A 12659-nucleotide genomic window follows, 5' to 3' on the forward strand; every position below is an offset into this window, starting at 1 on the left:
ATCTGTGCAGTGTGCAGGGGGAAAATGGGCAGATTTGGATTTAGCCAGGATTGTGCTCAGTCTTTGACCATTCAGTTTCTTGCTCCCTCCTCCCATTTTCTTCTCTTTGTGGATGTTAAATTAAGGTTGCAAACGAGACTGCACACCACCCTGACTGTACAGCAGTGGGATTGAAAACCGACTGCAGATAATCCACAGGCCGGCCGTATTAGTTAAGGTCTGGTCAGAAAAATGGCAATTGCTGGGTGGTTCACCAGAGGGAGTTTAACACAGGGAACTTGTTACAAAGGTGTTGGAAGAGCTTAAATGGCAAACAAGATGGTAAGGGACTATCAGAAGGATGTTACTATTGAGACACAGTCATTACTTGAGTTGCCTCCCAAAACAAAGAGAAGGGGAGAAATATCCTTGCTTCTCCCTTCTTCAGACCACCTTTGAAAGTGACATGAGAGCCTTCCACATTCAGATGACAAATTAGACTGGGAAATGTAGTTTGCGGGCACTAGCCCTCTGTGATATAAAGTGGAATAGGGGAAGGCTAGGGATCTGAGAGCAATCAGGCAAATGACTGGCAAACGCATTGCCAAAAGTTGGCTTTATTGGAACAATAAGATATCTGACCTGGAAGGAACTTGGATGTCTCCTCACCGACCCTCATTTTTGCAGAGCAGGAAAGATACCCAGAAAGAAATATGTGCCAAACAGTAGTAGAGTTGAGACTAGAACCCGGATCTTCCATCTCGAAAAGCATTGTTCTTTCTTGTAACCTAAGGGTCTTCAGATTTGAGTAGAGCTGCTCCCTTGAGTGGAGACCCAGAGTGCTGCCTCCTCACCTCTCCCAGTGCCATTGCTGCCACTCCTCCAGAACTTCCCAGGCAACCCAAGGGCCTTGACTTCCCTTCTCTTGCTGCTGCTATTGTAGAAGGACACACGGAGGACTGGGCATTACAGAGAGCTTCCCTGGGTCCAAGCCAGATGGAGGAGGCAGAGAGGAGACAGTCCTTTACTCCAAATAGGCAGGCAACTGCTACAAGGCTACCTGGGCTTTTGGGTCTTGTTAAGCGATATTTCTGGTGATCTTGAGCGGTGGCCTCAGGCAGCACAACTTGCCCACCAGTGCTTGCTGTGGGCTCTGGTGTGATGGGTTGGTGATAAACTGTGTCTTGCCGCTCTGGCTCCTCACCCAGGGTCTGTAATGAATGACTTAGCTCTGCAATCTCAGTTCCAGGAAGGCCTTAGGGAGCCCCTTCTTTAAGAGCTAGTGCTATGGTTTGAATGTCCCCCCAAGCTTATATTGGAGCTTCATTCCCAATATGGTATTTGAAAGGTGGGGCATTTAAGGTGATTAGATCTTGAGCACTATGCTCTCATGAATGGATTAATGGATTAATGGGTTAGTAATTTAATGGGTTATCAGGAAGTAGACTGGGGGCTTTATAAGCAGAAGAGAAGACATTACAGCATGCTCTTGCTCAACCTTCTTCTATGTGATACGCAGAGTCACCATGGGACTCTGTAGAGAGTCCCCACCAAAAAGGCCCTCAACAGGTGTGTACCTCGACTTTAGACTTCCCAGCCTCCAAAACTGTAAGAAATAATAAATTCCATTTCTTTATGAATTCCCCAATTTTAAGTATTCTATTCTAAGCACCAGAAAACAGGCTAATACAGCTGCTATGAGTGACTGACATCCCCGTCTTCTTGAAGTGGTTGATCTTGCAGTGGCCTTGTTTGCTCTTTGGTTTCTCTTGGCACTTGCCTCAGACATCTGGAGAACACATATCCTCCAATTCAAGCAGAATAAGCTGCCACATTTGCCTGGATGGCTTACTGGATTCCATCCCATCTACCTCTGGAGTAGCTGCATTCCAGATAAACGCATTATATATGGAATTGGGTTTGTAAATGTCGAGGAAGCAGCTCCCCTTGCTTCTACCTACACATCTGCAATATTTGTCTTCCTGGGAGAGAAGAGGCATCTGTCAAAGCCCCAGACACTAGAGAAGTATCCCAGCAGCTGATGACCTTATTTCCTTTACCAAGACTCCTGCCTACCCAGCTGTCCTTACACAGTCAAGGCTGACGCTCCCAGCCTGGCTCTAGGGCCTTGCCTGAGAGGCTCCCACCTCCATAGGTTTTCACCCTGTGCTTTTTTCTGTTAGAAACTGGCCCTAGTAGTGATGTGCTAGGATGCATTCAGCTTATTTTAATATAGGAACTCAAATACAACTGTTTTGTTTTCTTTTTCTTGACTGCATAGGAAGAATGGAATATATTTCCCTTCTTCCGGGAGCATTTGAATGAAGCTTAGGCTTTCCTTGGCCATGAATAAAGAGCAAGCAGTTTTTTCAGTGTACAATGATTTAGACTCCAGGTTTAACAGATTTTCAAGGGCAACTGTGAAAGCACAAAAAGAGAAAGGGTTTTTATGTGAATGTATGGGGGAGAGAAGAGGTGGTTGTCACAAGATTTCTGGCTATGGCCTCCAATACATCTCTAGCTTTTGGAAGGCACTGGGTCAAGGCCCTTCAAACCCATGTCCACCTATCCTTTGCTCATCATTTGAGACTAATAGCTTAGGAAGTGTGTGGTCCGGCTACTGGAAAGAGAACCTGATCCACCTTCCTCACCACTGCTGCTGAATTTGTGTGCAACTCACTGACTCTGTTCCATGTCACAAAGAGTCTCATTCTCTGATCCTTTGAATCTCTAGCCCCAGCCCAGATCCTGGAATCTTAACTTAGGCCTGAAGACAAACCCTTCACATACCAGAGTGAGTTTGGACATAGATTCTTTTTTCTTTCACCGGCCCTCCTCTCAAACTAAGTCAGGGGCTGCTAGCTACTCACCAAACCCATTTCCCTTTCCTCTTCAACATATAGTTAGACCATACTTTATAGCCAATCTCCTGTGCAGTTTGGGGGAAAGGCTTGCAACTGAGTTCAAGCCAATGGAACCACTTTGAGGTCTGGCCCCCAAACACCTCCCTTGTGGATTCTCTCTCCTCTCATCTGGCAAGTGGATGCCAACCCCCAGGATGAATTTGGAAGTCATGTGTTGAAGATGGCAGAGCTTTTGTCAGGTTCCTGAATGACTCCCAGACACCACCAACTGAACTTTATGTGAGTGAGAATATATTCTATTTAAAATAGATTAAGGTACAGAGATTTAATGGTTTATCCATTTCAGCATTTGGCTTTACCATACTGAATACTAAAATCCTTTTTGATACGGCCCTTGGAGCTCTCATTCTTTGGTAAAACCTCCCTAATCTTGACCTCTTCTTGAACGTCTCCTCCCTCTACTGGCCTTACTGGAATTCTGGCTGTCCCAGGACAGGACACCACTTCTCTTGCAGCCCTCCGTCTCAGTTTCCCACCCTCTTCTACCGGCGCCACAGGAGGTATGGGCTCCTCCAGGGTGGCAGTTCCTGCTCCACCCCATTGTTCTCATGGCTGTGTACCAGCCACATTGCTCCCTTTCCCTCTTACCATCGTTCTCATCCAGCTTATCCTCTATTGCCCCTGGGTTTGCCGGCTGGCTCCCACCTTCCTCTCACCCTGGGCTGGTGCTACTCCAGATACCTGTTTTCAACCAGCAGCTGGTCCCTCAGCATGTCTTGGTTACATGTACTTGGTCAGTTTGTTTTCTGGATCCCCAAAGTGTCTTTCCCAAATCATCCCCCTTCTTCTGGGCCCTTCTTCTGGACCTCTTTCCCCACTGAGGAAGTCAAGGTGCTCTGGCGTGAATCCCCTCAACTTCCCGTCCTGCTCTGCACCCCACCTCCTTCCTTTTGGTCTCAGAGTCACACTGATGCTGTCCTGTGACTCCTGCATCTACTTGTGCTCTTGATCCATCTCTAAGACCAGAGAGTTGTTCCATTGGATGAAACCTTTCAATCTCCTAAAGGTTTCAGCCTCTCTCCACTAGCTCTTTCCAAAGCAATTTATAAACACAGTAAAATCTCTTTACTCGAATAACAATAACAACAAAATTCCTAGAAAGAATCACCTACATTCATTTCCTCATTCCCCATTCATTTTTTCATCCACTGTAATCTAGATTTCGCTCCCACCTCCTAAAATTGCTCTGGCAAAAGAAATCACCACCCTCCTCATTGCCAAATCCAAAGGCCTCTTTTCAGTTCTCAGCTTCCTTGCCTTCTCTTCAGCATGTGATAACTGCTGACCTTGTCCTCTTGAGGATGGTCACTCTTGTCCTGTTCTCCTTAGTGAGTCCTTGGTCTTTTGCTCCAGCCTTAAGCCTTAGTGCGACTTCGGAGTCTACCTTTGCCCTCTTTCCTTCTCCTCCCCTCCCCTCCACTCCGCTTGCCTCCCCTTCAGTTCCACTCTGCATAAGCCACTCCCAGGGGCTCCACATCAGTTTTTGTACTGACACAAATTGAGGCAGTAGCTCATCTCTCCTGAGCTCCAAATCACAACAGCCAGGTTCCTGCTGGTGCTTGGAACATGGTGGAAGTTCTATGGGCACTTCAAGCTCAATGTGCGTAAAACCGAGCTCATTCTCTACCCCTACCTCCAACTTTCTCCTTCTATATTTCCAATGATACCACCTGGAACTCCCCAGGCCAGAAACTTGGAGTCATGCTAGATGGCCCTCCTTCACAGATTTGCCATGTGCAGTTAGTGGCAAAGTCCTGCACTTGTTTATTTGCAGCATGTCCCATATCTCTCATCTCCATAGCTCTGACTCTTGCAGGCCCTTCCTGTCTCTAGTACAGAGCCCTGCAGCGGTCTCCTACCCAGTGCTCCTGCTGACCCCTGACTCCTTCCAGAGTCATCTTTTTAAAAAACAAAACTTTGTCACTCTCCACCCCAAGCACTTTAAAGGCTCCCTGCTGCCCACAAGACAAAGTCCAAGCTCCATAGCAGGGTTCATGAAGCCTTCCATGACCTGCTCCTGCCCCTGCCACCGTCTCCAGCCATGCTCAACACCTGGCTGTTCTCCAAGTCCTTGTACTCTTGCTCACCTTTGTGCCTTTGTTCTTACTCTTCCCTCTGTTTGGAATAGCCTCCCCTCCCCTACCTGCTTGCGGAACAACACTTCATTTTGGAGACTTGGTTCAGGCACAGTTTCCTCTAGAAAGCCTTTTCTGATTGCTTTTGTAGGGTAAAATTGACCCCTCCTCCCTGGGGCCTGCACTGCACTCATGACGGAGCCAGGGTGGGGTGAGAGGAGCTTGATGGGACACTCTGTGCCCTCGGCTCCTGGCCCCTGTTGTGCAACTCCAGGGGCCCTGCCCTTCACTGTTGCATGCCTGGGGCCTCACCCGGGCCTGGTACTTGGCAGATGCTTAGTAAATCTCCTCTGTTGGAGCAGAATGGGATGGTGGGTACGTGGGAGGACCTGGAAGGATTTTCATTTTCAATTATAGAAGGGTCTTGGGCTGAGAATGGGGCTGTGAGACTTTATTCACTCAGAGGAAAGTACCCTTTCCCTCACTTTTCCAGTTGCCTGCTGGGGACCCCTCCCTGCTCTGTGGCAGGTCCCAGGCAGGCAGGGCAGCCGGCGGTAGGCCCTCTGGAAGGTATAGTGACTGTTATTGGGATGACTCTTCTTCCAGCTGCAGCTGAAGGAAAACACCTGCAAGAGAAGGGTAAGCGGGGTGGTGAGAGCCAGGGCTGAGGTGGCTGGAGCTTGCCGGGGCGCTCTGAGCACCTGACTCCATGCCACCTGTTACCTGGATCCTATCCTGGGGTATAGCTGGGGTAACTCATATGTAGAAAAAAATCCTGGTTGGGCTCTTGCTCACTTCATCTGTGTTTCCAGCAGGTGCCCAATCCCACCCCTATAAAAGCTGGACCCCAGCTTGGGCCTGGACCTTAGCATTCTTCCTCCCTCCCATTTGTTCTGGGGGTGTGTGGCAGCAGGGCAGGGCCTGGGGTGGAGGCTGAGGACTTCTTTACCTGAGGACTTGGCATAGACTGTCTGCTGGTCTCTGCTCTGGGTGATGCAGGACATGTAAAGCTTCTGGTCCTCGATCTTTTCTACTTCAACATTCAGTACAGCCAGAGAGCCTACAGGGATCAAGCTGGGAGAGCAGGCGGCTTAGCCCATCCCTCACGTGAGCCTGCCCTCCCATGCCCCATCCTTCTCTTCATCCCTCCCCACCTTACTAACTCATAGTGGTCCCAAAGTCTGAGGGCAGAGGTTGCCTTCTGGCCAGGGACTGCAGGAACTGCTTGGGAATGGGCTGGGAAGAGGAGTGGTGGGCAGGGATCTCACCACACCCAGCTGGTGAGGTGGCCACCCCCAGTGACTTCGGCCAGTGATCCAAGGATCTGTACTTACTTTTTAAATCTGATGTTGAGGCTTAGTGTGAACAGCCCCTCTCCAGCCAGGTAGGCAGTTTTAGAAAAGGTCTCGTCCATCATGGCTGCCAGAGACCCTCCGTGGGCAAATCTGGGGGTGGGAGTGGGGGTAGGGAGCAAGGCTAAGGCTGGGACCACTGGGCAGGGTGCCTTGCTGGGCCTTCTCTCCATCCTGTGGTGAAACCACCCCCTGCCTCTCCCTTTCCCCAGACCCCTCCACAGACCTTCAGCTTCAGAGCAGCCAAATGGGAAGGAAACAGAGCTGCATCTCATCTGATCAAGCCAGTCAAAATCAACTGAGCTTTTCTCCTGTTTTGCTTTGTCATCTGTTATTAACCACTGATACAATTATTTTATTTTGCCAGGAAGTTTTTTCTGATAGTTAAAGGGAAACATTTTAGTGATTTATCACCTAATTACTGGCAGCAATTGCTGTAATTTGGAAGGGTGCATGCACACAGGCAATAACAAAGCCCCTGAACTTTTTAATAGTTGCAAGTTGGTCACTTTGTGGGAAAGAGTGACACTAGGAACCATCTATTCCAACATCTTGACCAGAACTCGCCCCTGAACTTTTTGACTTAGTCTTTTTTTTTTTTTTTTTAAAAGATGACTCGTAAGGGGATCTTAACCCTTGACTAGGTGTTGTCAGCACCATGCTCACCCAGTGAGCTAACTGGCCATCCCTATATAGGGATCCGAACCCATGGCCTTGGTGTTATCAGCACCGCACTCTCCTGAGTGAGCCACGGGCCAGCCCTTGACTTACACTTTGAAGCATGACCTTGGGCCATCTGTCACCTTACCAGTCACTGCAGTCAGTGCTGGTCCCACACTTTCAAGACAGGTAAATGTGAAATGTAACTTATGACGTATAAAGTGCTGGCAAGACGGACTTCCTGAGCAGCACTGCCCGCAGAAAGCTGAGAGCCTTCTTCAGCAGGATGCTGCAAACATTTGCTTTATTTAAAGTGCATAAAATTCTCATTCTCACTTGTGCAAGCTGACCTTCATGCCAAAGTTACTTCATCATTGGTTAAGTTGAAGAAATAGAAAGGCACCCAACTTTAGAATGCAAATAACACAAAACAGTGTCGGACGGTCCTCTACCTCTTCAGCCTCTCCTCCATGAGCCCCTAAATAAAAATCAGCCTTGCTTCAGCCTCAGCCCTGCCTCCTTGGGGTTTTTCTCTTCAGAAGGGAGGGGATCAATTCCTGGGTAGGTTTCTGAGCTATCACCCCAGTGTCTGCATGCACTAGTTTGGAGACTTATCGAGGATACCTTTTGGATGGCCAAGGCAACCAAGGGCCCCAGGAGGCGCTGACATCTATTTAGCATTCTGGGTTCTGTTTAGCCCCAGCTGAGTCCCTCTCAGGCCTCAGAACTCTAATGCTGCTCCTCCCCACTCCCATCTCTCTCTCTTGCAGGAACTCCGGCACCAGCAACAGCCTTCAGTGACCGAGGGAAGAGAAGGCAGATGACCACAGACTTGGTGGCCCAGGGCCAGCCTGATTTCCCATGTGGGTGTATTTATGTCCAGTGAGAGCTCCTCCCTAGATCTATCACAGGTTGGAGGCAGCAGAGTACAGTGTAGAGAGCAATGGACATGGGGTCCCAACTCCTGGATTAGAGTCCTGTGTCTGACCTTGAATACCTGTGCTACCTTGGGCAAGTTACTTTACCTATGTACAACTCAGTTTCCCTATGGGTAACACATGGGATTTGGGTAGATGGTGTCTGATAGCTATATTGTGCTTTATGGTTCATGAGCACACACACATAGGCCCATATATATCTCTCAGTCGCCCTGGCAGGTAGATATTATTGCCCCAGGTTTCAGCTAAGAAGACTAAAGAGCAGAGGTCAAATTGCTTTCTTGGGGTCTCAAGGCCAGCTATAGCAGAGCAGAACTGGAAGTTGGGCTCTCGATTCCAGATTTTGCCCTCTTCCAAGTGCACCACACCCTTCTCAAAGTGGCTTCTCAGGTCTCTTCTTGTCTGGAGAATTCTGAGACCTGATAAAGATGCTCTCCCTTATCTGCACAATGGGGACTAGACCAGATAACCCAATGTGTCTTTCCAGGCCTGGCACCGTGAGGCTGAAGCTCAGTGCCCCTCACCCCCACCCTAGCTCTTTAGAGAGAGATGCAGACTCCAGGGCCTAGTGGGTGCCAAACCCACCCTGCTAAGCCAAGCCCAGGAGGCAGTCAAGGGTGTCTCCCTGGCCCTACTTGTGGCCTCACCCTGGAGCCCCCTCCAGGTAGGGGCCTGGTTGGAAAAGACAGATGGACTTCTTTTTGGATGGCTGGAAAAAGATGACATACTCGTAGCCTTGTCCTTCTACTTGGATGCACCTGGTGAAGATGCGCCAGTCACTTTTGTCTGGGGAGAGATGGGCAATGTCACAGCTGGAGAAGGGAGGATATGGGGGACATGAGGCCTGGTCAGGATGCAGTACCATGGTTTGAGCCCTGCCTCAGGTGCAAGGTCAAGGAGAGAGAACCAGAGGACACCCAGGCTCTGTTCCCAGGGAGCCTTCAATCTGGGAGCAGAGGCACAGTCCCTGTCCTCAAAGAGCCCTCTGTCTGGGGTGGGGGAAGGGGGGAAACACTAAGGAAGTTCCTGAGGATGGAGATAGGATCAGGGTCAGGTCAAGTCTTTAAGAGACCATAAGTATTGAAAATTAAAGATGTAATAACTTATGTAATTCACATATAATTCAAAATAACAATACATAAGTGCAGAGAAGTCCTGCTTTTTTCCCCAAAGACAGCTACACAACTACATCTTTTTTTGGAAATATTAAATTCTTTTTTTTTTTTTTTTTTTTTTTGTCGTTTTTTTCGTGACCGGCACTCAGCCAGTGAGTGCACAGGTTAGTCCTATATAGGATCCGAACCCGCGGCGGGAGCGTCGCCGCGCTGCCAGCGCAGCACTCTACCAAGTGCGCCACGGGCTCGGCCCGAAATATTAAATTCTTAAAAAAATTATTTCAGTGTCCCTGCTTTGTCCCATAAACTCAAAGGCACTCTGCCCACCATACCACCCATTCATCACTGGGCAGAAAGACGTTATGTGTAATGAGAGAGACAAGAAAACACACACACACATAGACACACACACACACACACACACACAGAGAGAGAGAGAGAGATAGAAAGAAGAAGGCGGCAACTCTCTCCATCAGTCAGATCCAGCGGGTGTCTCAGGAGTGCTGCTGCAGCCTAGCAGAGGAGCAGTGCTGAGGCCTGTGTGGGTAAGGAGGTTCAATGGGCTTTTATGGGGTTGGGGAGGAGGACTTGGGATAGGATTTGAAGTGTAAGGGAAGAACAACTAATGAGAAGTCAAAAAGGGCAAGGAACTGAGCTGGTAGTTCGCCAGGAGGGACATGCTTGGCTGGGAGCCAAGGCGGGCCCGTGAGGGTGTGTTCTCTTCAGATGGGAGGAAGGGGCCAGAGACTTGAGAGAACACTCTTCCCCTCCACCTACCTGGAGCCGCAGCATGCTGGGTGTAGTTAGACAGCAGGAAGAACTTCTAGGCTGAGAACTGGAAGGGAGCTTTGAACACAGGGAAGGGGACTGGCTGAACCCACTGGCAGGCTCCAGGCAGGGTGGATGGCCCCAGGTAGGCTGGGATGTATGTGTGTTCATGGGCCCTTTTAGGCCCGGCCTTACCTGAAGTAGCTACCAACCCAGATGGGAGCTTGAGTCCCTGGATGTGGTCTCTGTTGGATTTGAAGGAGGGCAGTTTGATCCAGCCACCGGATTTGGTCTTCTCCAGAAATTCATGGTATAAGCTCAGCATGTCTGGACACCAGGTGGCATTGGGAAGGGCATAATCCTTCAAGTCTGTCTTCTCTGGACAAAATCTTGAGACCTGGGCAGGAAAAATCAGGGGGACTAATTCTGGAGGGTGGAGGCTGCTTCTTGGGCTGTGGGACTTCTAGCTGGTCTGTTCCTGTGTTCTTGGGTTCCTCAATCTTTTCTGCCAGAATGTTGACTTGAGGGTAAGGCCCACCTTCCTTGCAGAGGGTTCAGGGAGCCCTGTGGGTGACTAGGCAAGGGGACACTAAAGAGCAAAGGAAGGGAGAGAAGGGAGTGGGGCTACCACCTCTAGGCATGCTGCTCTGTCGTGGTGCATTACACTCGTTCTATTTTAAAATGTGAGCACTTCTTTAAGACTGAGAACAGGTAGTGTTGGCCCCCCTGTACTGATGGGGAACCAGAGGAAATATGGCTCAGGTGGCCAGGTTTTAGAGTGTGAGAGCTGTGGCCGGACTAGACACTGTCTATTCTAGGGGGAGAAGCCAGAGGTGTGGGCCATTTTTATAACCCCTCACCTTAGGGGCCACTGCAGCTCCACAGCTGTGGGCCTGCCTCGGCAGGGTGGCCCCTTTGAAACACGTTAGGGCCCCCGCAGAGGTGTGGTACCATGGCCGGGGCAGGGACAGCATGTCTATCTGTGTAATCAGGGGGAGTCCTCTGCAGCATCAACTGCTCACACACCAATCACAGTGGTGGGCAGTTGCTTGCCAGGACCACAGATGGGTCTTCCATCTGGGGATGCCCTAACAGCTGCAACAGTCAGGAAACACAGGAGGAAAGAGCTTGGTGGTGGCCACTCAATATTCAGAGCAGGATGCAAGTATCCCAATGGTTTTAGTTTTGGATCTGGGCTACTCGGTATCCCAGAGCACCTTCTCTTTGCCAGATCAAATAGCTTCCCAAAACACTGCCCACCAGCCCCGGCCATGAGCTGGGAAGAAGAGATATGGGGTGCTCCTTAAGCCCTAGGCTCTGGGAGAAAGCTGCCCATCTGGCTGATCTGGGAACTCACTCACCAGGGAGTCTGTGGAGGATCCAAATGCAGAGGCCGGGGCGACCCTGGGCAGGATACCAGGGGCCCCAAGAGGAGCTCTGTGGTGGCCAAGTCTTGCTGCCACCTGGAAGCCTCTCCTTATCATGGCTGAGTGCTAGGACGCCAGTCCTGCTTGGATTGGGGGTGTTGGCTGCCTCCTGGGGAGGTGGCAAGGTAAATGAGCGCTTCTCTATGGCAGCTCTCACCAGCCTCTCTTTTCTGTCACCAGCTTTCTTTCAGCAGCGAGTTTCCACAGCAGAGAGGCTGATTAGGCAAGGCTGGGCTGGTTCAGTACAACACCCTCAGATGCTTGGGGCCTTTAGCTGGTCCCAGAGCCCCACCCAGAGCTTGGGGAGGGGCAGACGTTGCTTGGGCATGAATGGGCAGAACTGCCTGAGTTCAGAAAGAAACATTTGTTAAAGAAGCAAAAAAGTACACAAATAGTGTGGGATACTTGGAGCCTTGGAGAGTTGCCCCGGGGGCAAAACCCAAGAAAATTTCCAGAAAGACAAGGCAGGTCTATCCCTTGATTAGAGGGTGTTGGTGGAGCATTTGTGACATGTGCTCTGTAGTAAGACTCTAAAAGCTGTGGCCCGATTCTGGGGCTCAGAAAACAGCCTTGAGACACCCCCTTCCTCTCCTAGGCAAGGGTTGGCACAGGGAGGCCTCCACCTGCCGGTCCCTGGCCAGGATAGGAGTTGGGGATGGGAGAGGGCTTGAATGGGAGGACAGAAAATCACTTGGGAGGAAGTAGCTGAGCAAGGGAACTCCTTGCTTTGGGAAGGCCAGGGAGGGATGCTGGCAGCAGACAGTGCTGGTTGTGAGGTGAGGGTGGGGCAGTGGTGGCTTTGTCACTGGCAAGCCTGGACGCTTTGGGTGGGTGAGTGGGGAGGCGTGCTCCTCCAGCCTCCGCAAGTTTGTTATTGGGTCTCATGGCTGGCTTAGCTTCAGCCCAGCCGTGTTGAGCCTCCCCCTCCCCCCGCCCATTTTCCTTTCTTCTCTGGGAACTGGGATTCCTCTCCTGGGAAGGGGTAAACGATACTGTTATCATCAAAGGAACATCTTGTGGGTTGTGTCTAGCAGGCTTTGGGGCTGGAGTGCTTTGTACGGAGATAGTGGCTAATCGGGAGCCTATGACATAATCGACCAGATGTCATCAGACCACAAGGACTGTGTCACCTTGCCTACCACTGATTTCAAAATTGCTCATTATTTTGAATCCTCCCTAAAAGTCTTATAACCCCCCTGCTTTCCTTAGTTCAGGAGAACTGATCTGGCTCAGTCTCCTCTCCACGGTAGTGGAATAAAAGCTATTGGCTGAAAAAGCACCTGGCTTGGGTCTCTCTCTCTCTCTCTTTCTCTCTCCCTTTTCTCCTTTTTGCCGAACCTAATAGTTGTGGACATTTTTTAGTGGCATTCTGTCTTCTATTGAATTAAAACTGCCAGTTTTCAATTAAAAGTCTCAGTTTT

General features: G+C 50.0%; 1 protein-coding gene across 1 annotated transcript; it reads right to left on the reverse strand.

Moving 5' to 3' along the window:
• Positions 1-5408: 5408 nt before the first annotated feature.
• THEM5 (thioesterase superfamily member 5) lies at positions 5409-11295 on the reverse strand. Its single transcript, XM_063106946.1, has 6 exons — positions 11173-11295; positions 10007-10208; positions 8576-8714; positions 6313-6423; positions 5928-6052; positions 5409-5604 (listed from the first exon to the last, which is right to left on the reverse strand). The coding sequence occupies exons 1-6, from the start codon at positions 11293-11295 to the stop codon at positions 5561-5563; spliced, it is 744 nt and encodes a 247-aa protein (XP_062963016.1). The 3' UTR covers positions 5409-5560.
• Between the last annotated feature and the right edge of the window lie 1364 nt (positions 11296-12659).

This window comes from Cynocephalus volans, chromosome 8 (genome assembly GCF_027409185.1).
Source record: "Cynocephalus volans isolate mCynVol1 chromosome 8, mCynVol1.pri, whole genome shotgun sequence".
NCBI lineage: Eukaryota > Metazoa > Chordata > Mammalia > Dermoptera > Cynocephalidae > Cynocephalus > Cynocephalus volans.

What these genes read in the sequence shown, in the direction of transcription:
- THEM5 (XM_063106946.1), bottom strand. Translation starts at nt 11,295, where the DNA reads ATGATAAGGAGAGGCTTCCAGGTGGCAGCAAGACTTGGCCACCACAGA. An exon ending in TGGGTTGGTAGCTACTTCAG is followed by an intron (nt 8,715 to 10,006) that starts GTAAGGCCGGGC and finishes ATCTCTCCCCAG; the next exon opens with ACAAAAGTGACTGGCGCATC. An exon ending in CTCAACATCAGATTTAAAAA is followed by an intron (nt 6,053 to 6,312) that starts GTAAGTACAGAT and finishes CTGCTCTCCCAG; the next exon opens with CTTGATCCCTGTAGGCTCTC.